The 13,744-nt window shown below is 38.4% G+C and overlaps 1 protein-coding gene across 1 annotated transcript in view; it reads left to right on the forward strand.

The window, feature by feature from the left end:
- Nucleotides 1–13,744, forward strand: part of KHDRBS3 (KH RNA binding domain containing, signal transduction associated 3) — an 88,502-nt gene that overhangs the window by 17,403 nt on the left and 57,355 nt on the right. The window contains exon 2 of the mRNA XM_082278455.1: nucleotides 9,713–9,831. Within this exon, the coding sequence (XP_082134581.1) occupies nucleotides 9,713–9,831 (119 nt within the window). The remainder of the gene's footprint in view (nucleotides 1–9,712; nucleotides 9,832–13,744) is intronic.

Here is a 13,744-nt window from a genome sequence, read left to right on the forward strand (position 1 = left end):
TGCATGAGACTGCTGTCAGCCCATTCCTCCACCTCTTTGAGGTACTTCTGAGTGTTACCACAACCCTCTGGTATTTGAATTGCTCCCAGTTTTCTGTTATGTGTGAACCTGCTTAAACTGCTCTCTGTGCCATCAGCCAGGACAGTGATGAAGATGTTAAACATCGAGTGTTCCACTGATGTCTGGCCCCTGGCTGGCCTGGTTGTGATGCCACTGACAGAACCCTTTGAGCCAGGCAGGTCAGTTTTCAGTCCTCCTCATGGTCCATGTCTCTATCCTGTGCCTCATCAGTCTACATGAGGATGGTGTGGGAGGCTTATCAAAAACCCTTTTTCCGATGGGGTGGACACATCAGTTCTTGTCTCATCTCATATTGTTGATGGCTCTGTTTAGTACAGTGTGACTTCCCTGCCATAAATTTGTTCGAACTGCTCTCATCTTGTCCTTCTATGCCTGGAAAAGGTGTTTACTATATCACCTTCCAAGAGATCATGGTGAGTTTTACTATCCTGTGATGCCCCAGATCCTCCTCCCTGCTCTTGAAGATAGGACTGATATTTGCTTTGCCTCAGTCATCAGTGATGTTTCCTGATGACCATGACCTTACAAAACAGTGGCCTGTCGATGACATCAGCCAGCTCCCTCAGTATGTGTGGATGTTTCCTGAAACTTCTGCTTTAGTGATGATTTCAAGTAAATTGCGACTTACAGAAGGTGTTAGTTGTGTTTTATTGGTATTTATCAGTGGGATATGACACATTACTGAATTAAGGATTGCCAGACTGTGAGGTTCTACCCTGGCCTTCTGTTAGTGGAATGGAGGGTGCTGGCAAAGCTCTAGTTGCCTAAAAATGATTTTTAGCGAAGTAGAAGATAACACTACTTTGTCTTGCTGATGGCTACATAAATCTTGCATAATGCTAAGTAAACAGCTGTACACGTATTTGTGTAACTATCAATTATACAAAACACAGCGATGTGTTTTGTTAGCACAGCTATCTTCCAGTATTAAATATGGTTTGTTTCAATCTGCTGGCAGATTTTTAGACTGCAGTCTTTGCCAGTGCCTTAAAGTGTGGTCTTTAATAGTGCTCAAGTCTGTCTGTTTTAAGGGTCAACAACTGGATGTGCTATGGCTACTTCTTTACCTTGGCAATGGTTTAAAATGTAACATTTGTATATTAAGAACTGTAGGTTGTATCCATATTTCGATTGAGATCTGACTTACGCTTTTTTTTGTGAAAGTTGTCAAAGGAGCCATAGAAAGTTTGGAGTACTATGCAGTGCTATGTACATGATAAGGAAGAAAGATTATAGACCCTTCCTGATGACTCACCAAAATGTCAAGTGAAATCTTTTGTAAGAGCTACCTGGCTGTGTTTGTTTGCATAAATGAAAAAGGTGGAACAGCTGCTTGTAAAGGACTCTTGATAGAGAATATTAACTTCATTTTGCCTGAGTCCTATGCTCCTAGTAGTGTAAGATGTTCTGTATACTGGATTTTATTTTTAAGTAACAGAACAAATGAGTTGACTTTTTGTGGTTAGTGGATGCCTGACATTGCTAATTTAAAAATATTCATACCTAAAGAAAGCTGTAAGCAATAGGTAAATCATACAGCTGATTTTAGCATTTTGTTATAAGTTATCTTCACAATGAGATAAATAATTTTCAGTGAAGTAGGTTGGGTATATGGGACTATGTCTAAGTCTATGTCTACATCTTGTTTTCTTCCAGAGCAAGACTGACTAAACATCTATTAATACCTTATACGTGATTTTGACAGTTCCTACTGTGGTACTTCCTGCATTACTGCTAGTATTAATCAGTCTAAACAGATTTTAGTGGAGTCATTTTTGATGTGAAGGTAATGGGTGTTCAATCAGTTTTTAATTGCTTAGATAAAAAAGCCCATTCAAAATATTTGTCATATTGGTGACTGAAATGTGTTTTCATGTCAGTGCAGACAGTAGTACTTAGACTGTAAAGTAGAACTAATAATGCCTGTGAATTCAATTTAAATATAGATTGGTTTGAGTCCTTCAACAGGGATATTATTATTAATTTGAGGATTCTGAATGTTGTAGACATCATTCTAGCATGAACTGCTTATTTTATTGTAAATTGAAATTAGATTCATTGTCAGTTGCTTTTACAAAATTAAGGTGGCATGTGAAAGACAGTTATTCGGAATTCAACTATTGTAATAATGCACATTAGTTGAAACAAATTACTGTGTTTTTTTATGCACAATTCACTCTCTTAATGCTTTACTTTCTATGCCAGCTCAGAATTAGGACGTATTATGGATGCAAAACTTGTGATTTTTAAAAAGACTTTTTAAAGGATTAAAATGTTGGCTAAGGAGGGTAGGTGAAGTTTTCTGAGGTTCTTAAAGGAATGGAGTTGGATGCAGTAATAGAGCAGCAGCATTAAAAATTGAAAATTCTGTTGCATTTTTTATTTGTGTTTTAGGCCCATTCATGATGAGTCTAAATGTTGCCATTCCACATATATTTAGTTTCCTTTTTTAAAATATTTTGATGCTGTTTTTGTTTGCTTGATTACTTTAGTTCTCTAATTTGCCTTTTTTTTCTAATAAAGATACACTAATTAGTATTTACTTTGGAAATATCTTGGAGGGTCGAAAAGGGGATATGTGTCTAAGCATTTACTCATATCAGAAAATGTTTAGTTGCTGAACTTAATTGTGTGTGTTTCTGGGAGATTGGGATGCTACATACAGTGGAAATTGGGAAATTCTGCATTTTTTTGTGAATGTCTACACGGAGAAATTGCTTTGAAGCAAACTAGACTATGCTAGACATGTTTTAAGATACTCAAAAGTAGGAGGCTAAGGTTGCCTCTTCTGTTTAGTGCAAAAATTGGGAGGGTTGTCCAGCTTCATGCTGATCAAGAGAACAGGGAGTGAGTAGTAGATCTCTCAGAGGCTGTTGTGAGGAAATCTGTGGGGTTTATTTCAGCAAGCCTTTTGAAATGTATTAAAGCCTTAGTGTGGTGATTCTAGTTCGTGTTCATGCTGTGCAGTACTGTTTTCAGCTCAAAAGATGAGAAATATTGGTTGGAGAGGTGCTGATTCAAAGAACTTTTAATCATTTCCTAGTAGGGCAGGGAATAAAGGAGTCCAGGGTAAAAACTGTATAATCTGAAGCAGAATCAAGACCATTTTACTACAACAATAATGAGATTAAGCTCTCATCAGTTTAATCAAAACTAGACTTGTAATTGGGTTCACCATCCTGTGTTAATGTACTCTGGATTTACACAACTCATGGAAGGACTCTGGGCATGAAGTCAGCATCCGGCACAGCAGACTTCCTATGACTTGGCTCCATTGGGAAAACTGTAATTTTTTTTTTTTAAGAATTGGGAAAGTTGTAATTTTTTTTTTTTTTAAGAATAGGTATTCTTAAAATGTGTCTTCTGAGATAAATTATGGGTTTTGCCACAGTGAAAATTTTAAAATAAACAGTATGGAATGCTGATATTGTCAGTTTTTTGTCCGTTAAGGAAAAACAATTTTTTTTTCTGAAATTCTGCTACAGCTGACTTGGAGTCCCCTTTTTCCACTGGGAGCTTGTTGCTTACCAAAGCTTGAATGTGTTCCTTAAACAGGGTCTTGATAAAATGCAAACTAATAAATCAAGGTCTGTTTTACGTACTACCATCACTTTGATTTTTTCTGATGTGAAGCCAAAAGGAATCATGCTGTCAGAGGAGATGGCCATCCAGCTCAGTGTTCTGTCTCCAGAAATGGTCAATAGCAGGGATTTTTCAAGAACTAAAAGGACTGGGGAAGTATGTAAAGATACTTAAGCTTCAGTTTGATGTAAGAGCTTTCTGAATTGAGGAGGGTGTGATTTTTCTAAGTCAACTGTGAAGTCTTGAGAATCCACTGATAAATACTATTGCTACTGGGCTATGCTTCAGTATATGTTGTGTAACATGCTTGACTGAGTCAGTCTAAATGTTGGTGTTTACTTAGAAATTCAATAAAATTGCCCAAATAAAGCAAAATCTATTGCTTTTATTGTATAATGTTAGTAATTTTCAAAACTACTTGATTTAGGAGTGTTAAAGGATAATGTGATTCTTAGAATATTTTCACTTTCAAAATGAATGTGGAAACTACTTCTAGTGCAATTTCAGTGCAATTCTATCAATGCCCTGTTCTTGGAAGGCATGATCATGTGGATACCCTAGAATGTGCCTTGCATTTTTCACTTGTTCTTCCATCCAAAGTAGGAAAAAATTAGTATGAAATTATTTGGGTATAATGGGGTGTTTGGTAAGACATCTGAATCTAAGGAAATACAGTGAAAGTTTCTTAAGGATTTGAAGGTAAAGTGACCTGGTTTCTGTTTTTCCTGTTCTTGTGTAAAGGAAATATTGCTTAAAGGACAAATGCAGTAATTTCTGTTTACTTTGAGTTTGACATTTGATCTTATATTTATTATATTGATTTACTGCAGACAAATAGGGCATCACTTTGCTCAGCATTTAACACAAGTATTTATATTGGCTTAGCAGAGGCAGCTGGAATCCTGGATTGTAGTTTCTCCCCAGGAAGATTAATTCTCACTGAAGAATAATGTGAAACAATTCTACTTAGTCATTATCTGATGTATCTACCACTGTTATTTGGAGAATTAACTGAGGACTAATCGTTGCTTAGATGTCTGCTATGATTAAATGTAAAGAAAAAAATCCATGCAGTTATTACTGCATGCAGTTTAAATTCCTGTTGCATTAGCTGCATCCTTGGTCTGAGAACATGAGATTTTTATCTCTAGCATTATGGGAAGCTTTAATCACATGTTTATTTACTGTTAGTGATCTAGGAAATGGCATTGCTTCATATAGCTAAGCAGTGCAGAATGTAATCTAAGGATTAAGAAAAGGCAAATCTTCCTATCCATTTGACCTTGAAAATTTTATTGGATTTCCTGTGTGATCTGGCATGATTTTTCCCTAATTATCTAAAGCTTGATGTATGTGAATGATATTGCAAGAGCTGTGCAGATATGGATAAAATTCTAATGCTTAGCTGTATTTCCCATTAATCTTCAATTTCAAGTGCAAAGAAATAAAAAAAGCAAAATCTGAGATAAAATGTGATCAGTGGACTGGACTTTGTTCATTCAAAACTAAAGTCTTTTACAATAGCAATGAACAGGCAGAAAGTCTTGAATCAGTTTGATTAACTTTAGACCATAACAGGAAAAAAAATTTAATCTTACTTTGTACTGCTGTGGCAGTGGGCTATGGCTGTTTGTTAGTAAAGTCATTTGTCTTTAAAACAAATGGGGAAAATGGTGATCCATTTTGCTGAGAGCTGATTTGCAGCCTCTTAACAGGTTTCAGTAGTTTCTTCAAGCAAAAAGAAAGTTGTTTAAACAGTGCAAGTAAAAGAATAAAGGGTGTTTGCTTAAAATGGTCAATAAAGTATGTAGATATTTGGGGTAGGAAAACTGATTTTCTGAGTAATCAATGTGTTCCTTTTAATAATTACTTTAGCAACTTGAAGTTCAATATCTACTACAGAAAGAAGAGAATGGTCTTTTTATGTTTTTTATTAGCTCAAAGTAGTCCCAAATTATGAACATATTTAGCATTAATCTCATGGTTGCAACCAAGCCCTTCAAATAGCTAATTCAAATAACTTTTCTAAGCTAAAGTATTTAGGAAATACTATTAGCAATGTATTGATCTCTTAAGGAATTTATGCAGCTGGCTCAGCTGAAGAATGTTACTGAGGTGGAACTCTGTGCCTAACTCTTCAAGTACATTTTAACTTCATCTGAGGTGTCTGAATGTTCCTGAAACAACTCATTTCCAGGTGTAATATTTCTTGGCAATTTCGAGGAAGTTCCTTAAACCACTGTTGATTCATAAACTTGTGGTTCTCGTTTTCAGGTGGGCAGGGGGATTGCAGTGTGTGCCATGCTGTGCATTTGGGAATAACAGTATATGACTCAACAAGAGAAAACAAATTTTTAGCTTTACCAGTTTATAAAAACTTGGTGGGCTTTAACATTGAAAGTACTTTTATTTTGCAAGTTTAGATTCTTCAGGAAAAAGACATTTACTGTAACAGTAATTACAACGACTGAGGACTCCTAAAAGTCTTGTATTAGGCCAGTATCAATTTAACTACCTGGGGCTCTTGGTGCACTGCTCTGTCACAAAAAATACAGCACAGTGCATTAATTTAATTTTAATATTATTGTAGCGGGTTGAGTTCGAAACCAGGCAGAAACACCAATTAAATGTAGTGGTTTTGGTTCAAAATATTCATTACTTACTTGTTTTCCTTCTGTGAGATAAGAATTAGGAGAAAAGCAAAGCAGGCACAAACCTTAAACAGTTGCAGTACAATGAAAGAGTTTTATTACTAATAGAATTAAAAGTAAAGAGACAATAACAAAACGAAAACAAATTCCCCCCCCCCCCCCTCCAGCCAGCACTTCTCTCCTTTTACCTAGCTCACACAAGGGATAACAGAACATGGGATGTTAGTCAGCGTTCCAGTTCTTGAAAAGTCTCTCTCTTATGCTTAAGGGAAAAAAGGGTTTTTCCTTCAGTTGCACGTGGTTCCCAAACTGCCACCAACAGCAGATCCGCCCGGAAACAAACAATCTGCTGTGTGTAGAACATCTCTCCCATGAAAAATCTCACAGTTTCCTTCACACTGCAAAACATGGGCCATCACATGGGGTTATTCATCTTTTTAAGGATAAGTTCTTTTGGCCTGCACACAAAGGCTCTTCTTCGCCACAAGTCTCTAGCAGCCTCTTACTACTATAAAGCCTGGCATTGGCATTCTTCACAATCTTCACAGGCACACGAAGATACTCCATCCCCCCATGTTCTTCAAATGGATTAAAGAGACAAACAGTTTGTGGTATTACAATTTCTTACCACGGCATGCAAGAAGGTTTCTTTTAAGCTGCGCGCCAGAATCGTGGCACCGCCCTCTTTTCTCCCGCCGCCGTGCTCAGCTCCGTCCCATGTGACTCACTTCTCTTTCTCTCTGACTGACGCCGCCATGCTGAAGAGTGTTTTTGTTCAGGCTTTACGGTGGGGAAAGCCTCGCTCCCTTTGTGCTGCTGGCTGCGTGGTGTCTTCTTCAGTTCAGCACGAAGTGTGCTGGCTGCAGACAGGAGGCTCTGCCGGCTCCCGTTGACTCCGCCGGCTCCGCATGGAGAAGAGAGGGACCCGCCGGTCCCCAGAAGCCGCGCTGGATGGGTTTAGCTGTGAGCAGTCCATGGCTGGTTTTAGCTGCCTGTGGCTCTGAGGCAGTCCCCCCCAGCCACCCAGGGTCCGTGCCACAGCGTTGGGAGAGGGGGAAAGGGGCAGTGGCCCCGGCCCGGCCCGGCGGGGCCGGGAGGCTCCGGAGCCCCCACCTCCCAGCAGGCGAGCTCCGACCAAAAGGGGAAGTCCCGCCTTTCTGTGCGGTTTAAATATGTAAATTGTGAGAAGCGTAATTGGTCTTAAAGACTGTCTATCAACTCAGGGTCAACCCAATACAATTATATAACTGTATATATAACTGTACTTTTCTGACTTCGAACAAATTTTAGTCCTAACATTTAAAATCAATATTAAATCAAATCATATAAATTTTTTTGTGACTGCATTTGCTTCAGTCATAAAAAATGGATGTATTTTTATTACAATTTTAATGATCAGCATTTTGTGGTGTAAAATATTGCTAAAGAAGAGCAGATTTCTGGTCAGTTTTAAGCTTTGAGTGTTTGTACTAATAGTGTAATACCAACGGCAGCCTTAAAAATTAGTGTTGTGTTCTTACTTTTAAAACATAAAAACTTCTAAGAATCTAATCTTGTTTTTCAAGAGAAATCAAAGAGCTTTGTCACTCCTTGTTGTATGAGGTGCGAGGGGTGTTAGATGTATATCTGTATTTGAATGCTGTGATAGTACCATGCTTTTACATCTGAATGTGATACTTGGAAACTTTGACTTCTAAAAGATACCAGTCAATTTGTGAGTGGGAACATCACACCCTATAAAATTTTAGTCTTAATTTCACCAGGAAATAAGTTCCAAATCAAACTGATGTAACTTTACATCTGTTTAATTGCCCATAATTTCCTCATCTATAATGTGGCATTTCCAAATTTCCATTTTTACCTGGATTTTGACTACTGAAATATTCTTCATTAGCTGTTAGCTGGTGAGATAATGGTGCTGGAGGCTTTTTTTTTACTGAGCATGCTGAAACAAAGGACATTCTGGAGCAAGGTTTTTTTGATAGGGATCCTCCAGAATGTTTGCATTGCTACAATCAATAGGAATCAAAAACTTCCTAGAGACTTGACAAGAAGTTTTGGAAGTACAGCTGGGGAAGGCTTTTCCTTCAAGAAGCCTTCATAGAGTCTGAGGTTTCAAACTGATAGTCTTGTTTGACTTTCTTAGTTTTCAGCCACAGTTCAGTAACTTGGGTAAATTGTGTTTACTTCCTGTTTTGTGTTAGTGAAGTTAAAACTTGCATGGAAGACAGGTTTCAGTTATTAAAAAAGAATTTGGCATCTTCATTTCTGTAGTGGTAAATGGAAATGGACGGGTATTCATTGAACAAATCTGCTAACAATGCATGGATTTTTTTCTGTAGCTAGAAATGTATTGGTGTTTTCTGTTTTTATTGGACCTTATTTCAAACTAGATTGTCTTTGAAAGTGTACTAGAGGGTGGTTTCTCCTATATTTTTGGTTGGTTTCTTTGCATTCAAGTTTTTATCGCTGTCTCCTGTTGGCATAAGATCACATTCCCATTAAAGAAACTGGGAGGTCTAGATAAATGTCCTTAACTTCTACTGGTCGAGTAGAGTGGAAGAGTGTTGTGAAGAATTAACAAGATACATGGAGATGCTTGTGGAGGACAAGTGCTATATTCCTACAAAAGAACTTCTGTGGCACTTTTGAAATGGATTGGATTTTGGTGTGTGCTAACATGTTTAACACTGCAGCCCCCATCATGATGGACCCTATCCAGCAAATACCTCGAGCAGTGCTTCACTTTGTCTCCCAGTATGTTCCTCATGAATCCTCTCTAATGAAATGAAATCTGTAGTTTTTCATTAGCACACTGGAGAAGTCAATATTTGGAGAAATTTGTAATCAAGAGTCAGTTTGTGTGTATCTCTGGAATGAATAGAGTCACGCAAGCCAGGGTTTGAACTTCTAAATCCCATTCCTTATAATGTCATTGTTAGTATAACCCTAATCTCAGATTTTTGGGTATGATCTATGTGCCTCAATTACATTCTGAAATTCTGAAAGATTAACTTGACATTTGTTCCTAAGTGCAGTGTAGAAAGCCACCGTTAAAACTGCATACTTTATTTCTAGAAGTGAGTATTAAACTATGCTGTGTGTTTTTTAATTTGAGCATGCTCAAAGGTATCTAGGAATAATGTTCACTTCTTAAGCCATATAAAAACTGTAAGTGTTAAGTGAGTACAGTGTTTGCAATGCTTATTCAAGGTGCTGATATAAACATGAATATAAAACGGCAAAACATGCTTTACCCTATTGGCCTTGTATAACCAGTTACATGTGTTAATTACACAACATGACATATGTATTAGCTCTGAAATTTATTTATACTGAAGATTCTCAGCTTTTAGATTGTTGTATTAAACTGATAAAATAACTTTTTTCTTTAACAGAAATTGAAAAATTCCAAAAAGGGGAAGGAAAGGAAGAAGAAAAGTATATTGATGTGGTCATCAATAAGAATATGAAGTTGGGACAAAAAGTTCTGATTCCAGTAAAACAATTCCCTAAGGTAAGACAAATTTTCATATTTGATAAATTTAAGTTCTTCTAAAAGATATTTCACTAGTATCTTCTCTGGGTTTTTTTATGTAACATTTAAAACTATTACCAGTCACTACTGTTGCTGTTCTGCAATCTGTTCTGTAGGAACTCTAAGGTAGAAATTATTCTTGTTGGAATAAATGTGCAGGAAAGTGGTGCTGGTCACACAAAACAGTATGTTGAGAGCAAATAATTGAACCATATTTTTGGGATAGCAGGATCCTCCTCTTCAGAATATCAAAAGGAAAAACAAATGTTGAAGTTGAATCTGATGCCAGGCTTTGAAACTTTCTTATTGTAGCTAGAAGTGCAGCTTAAAATGCACCATTAAGGAACTAATTGTGTAAATTTTCTTCTCATCCTCCTAAGTTTCAGCCACTGTTATTCTTGAATGAATTATAGCTTGACTGCTAAATTATGCAGTCTGTTCTGGAGGGGTAGAGACTGTTTCATTAATATCTTTGCCCACCATGAATTCTTAACACTTCTTTACTGCCGAGTATTATCCTGCACTAAAATATTGCTGCCTGGAAGCATTTATGCAACATTCAGTAGGCTGTGGAACTTTATTATTTTGGTACTGCTTAAAATTTTAAGGTTAATGTTATGACAATCAAATTAGCATTTTTTTAATTTGTTTGAAATGGCTTTTTCTTCCTATTAGAAATTTCAAGACTTTCTATTCATGGAGGAAAAAATTCACCATTCTTTCCTCCTTCTGTTTAGGAAAACCTTTTGAAATTTTTTTTTTTCTGCTCAGTATCAGTGTTTTTCTCACAGGCCTGTGCTGGGTGACTTGCAGGGATGTCTTTGCTGCTGTTCCAAGTTTCATGAAATACTTCTTGAGTGAATGCAAGGCTGCACATCATGTGGGCACCTCTTTGGAACTCTGACTTAAGTTATCTTTATGACTAAGTAGAGCTATATACAAGCCTACAGACACAAAGATTGGTAAAATATAGGGACCGCTTACTCCACGGTCAGTGTTTGTAAACAGGATGTTTTTCTTCTAAATGTTGAGATGTAGATACTTGGGCTCAGGGGCAAGAAAGGCAAAATGGCTATTAAAAAGGGAAACACTGCCTTCTGAAAGACACTTCTGCTTCTTTATCTAGTGTCAACTTTCTTTATAGGACTAAACACTGAAATTATTTAGGATAGCTAGTAGGGAAAAGCCCTTGCCATATTTTGAATGGCTAGAGATGCTCTGCTGTTTGATCAGTACTTCTGACCCATAGAGACACTGAACTGGAATAAGTCTGGCGTGTGATACGGAAAGAAGCCTGAACTTCGATCCAGGGGTGCAAATTAAAACAGACATGTCCTGTGAGTTCCTGCATTTCCACTAGGACTGCTCCACAGAAAGCAAAATACTGGTGTCTCTATTCACATAAATCTCTCCTGCCAGAGTGAATAAAATCCTAGATACTTAATATTTAAGAATATTTTTACCCCAGTATTTGGGGGCTCAACTTCCCTTAAAAATTTCCATTTTATTACATACAGATGGATATTTGTTAAAGGTTACTCATTAAAGATTCTGTACAGTCAAAATGAATTAAAATTTCTCATTAATAGGAGTAGTCTGGGAGGTGAGTATCAATTCAGAATTATAATAGGTACTCTTGATATTCTCTGAAAAGCACCTGCTCTAAACCACAAGCAGTTACTGCAATTTGCTCTCACTTGGTTACTATAACCAGGCTCTTGGTTTGATTTCTGAGATCTAGTAAATTATGGTACATTTTATGAAGTGACACAGCTTGAACATGGCAAACTAAGAACCTTATTCTGGCATATTGTAGTCTGCAGTAAGTGACACAAGTTTTAAGTGCCTGTGTGTAGGAGAACAAAGCCTTTTTGCATCATAATTTTTGAAGTGCTAATCCTATTTATATTTCACGTGTTCAGAGAAGGGCTCAGAAGTTAGAGATGCTTTGTCAAGATTTTTGGGATAGATGTGGGGTTGTTCCAGTCATCTTGGTTCCTCTGAGCTGTATGTAGAATGTATGTGTTGAATATTTATCTGTATTGTCTGATTGGTGACAGCCAAGATGGCTTCACTAAGGGCAAGCTGTGCCTGAAAAAACTGGTGTAGTCCTTTGACAGGGTTACAGGGTTGGTAGATAAGGGAAAAGCAGCTGACGTCATCTACCTGGACTTGTGCAAAGCATTTGACACTGTCCCATGTGCCACTCCTGTCTCTCAACTGGAGAGACATGGACTTGATGGATGGACCATGTGGTGGATAAGGAATTGTCTGGATGGTAGCAGTCAGAGTTGTGGTCAACAGCTCAATGTCCAAGTGGTAACCAGTGACAAGTGCTATTCCTTGGAGGCTGGTACTGGGACCAGCAATGTTTGACATCTTTGTAGGTGACATGGACAGTGGCATTGAGGGCACCCTCAGCAAGTTCACTGACCCCCAGCTCTGTTGTGCAGTTGACACAGGCTGGAGGGACGGGATGGCATCATGGGACCTTGAGAGATTAAAGAGGTGGGGCTGTGCAATCCTCATGAAGTTCAGCAGGGCCACGTGCAAGGTGATCCCTGTGGGTTGGGGCAAGCACGAATACAGGCTGGTCAGAGGATGGATTAAGAGCAGCCCTGAGGAGGACAGCTTGGGGTGTTGGTTGACAAGAAGCTCAACATGACCCCTAAATGTGCTCTCACAGCCCAGAAACCAAATGTGTCCTGGGCTGCATCCAAAGCCCCGTGGGCAGCAGGTGAGGGAGGGGATTCTTCCTCTGTGGTCTGGTGAGATCCTACCTGCAGTGCTGCATCCAGCTCTGGGGTCCCCAACATAAGGACATGGACCTGTTGGAATGAGTTAGTGGAGGCCATGAGGATGACCGGAGCTGGAGCCCCTCTGCTAGGAAGATGGGATGAGAGAGTTGGAGAAAAGAAGGCTCCAGGGAGACCTTCCAGTACCTAAAGGGGGTTTACAAGAGAGCTGGAAAGAGGCTTCTTAAAAGGGCATGGAGTGATTGGACAAGTGGGGATGGCTTAAATTGAAAGAGGAGAGATTTAGATTAGATAGTAGGAAGAAATTCTTTACTGTAAGAGTAGTGAGGCATTTGGCAGATTGCCCAGAGAAGCTGTGGGTGCTCCATCCCTGGAAGTGTTCAAGACAAGGCTGGATGGGGCTTTGGGCAACGTGATCTAGTGGAAGGTGTCCCTGCCCATGGCAGGGGTGTTGGAACTGGATGATCTTCAAGGTCTCTTCCATCCTGTACTTTCTGTGATTCTCTTCTGCAGAACTTACAAAATAATATTGTGATCCTCATAAAAACTTGAAATGGTGTTTCACATAAATGCTTTGTGCCTCTGCACTGCTGTTCTCTGTGCATGTGTGCAGTTTCCTCGACCGTTTTACCTGTGGTAGGTGTTAGTATTGCAGCAAATATGTTGGTAGAAAATACCAAGGGAGAATTCCTTAGAAAAGTGGTTAAAAGAATTGTTTCTCATTTTTGAATTTTCTTTCCTGCTGATCAGTGTTGGTGACAAATGCTTCAGAAGAATGAAATTTAAGACTTAAATATGGATTAAATCTGTGCAAAAAGATCTTCTGCATGTTAATATTGAATTTAGAGTTCTCCTATCAAGCTGGCCTGTTTGCCTGCAGTCCACACTAATGCTATTACCTGTTGTGCAAAATCCTGGACAGAGATACCTCCATTTTTTCATGAGATGCCGTCTTTATGGGGTTATTGACCTGAGAATCTGCTGTTTGAAGCTGACAGAATCATTACAGTAATTTATAAATCTGTCAAACGAGCATTGCATTACCAGTTTTGGTTTAATCTAGCTAACTTCGGTAATCAGGATATAGTGAGAAAAAATAAGTTTGCTTCAACTCCATCGACACCATAGTCCCCTAA

This window comes from Coloeus monedula (genome assembly GCF_965178545.1).
Source record: "Coloeus monedula genome assembly, chromosome: 1".
Taxonomy (NCBI): Eukaryota; Metazoa; Chordata; class Aves; order Passeriformes; family Corvidae; genus Coloeus; species Coloeus monedula.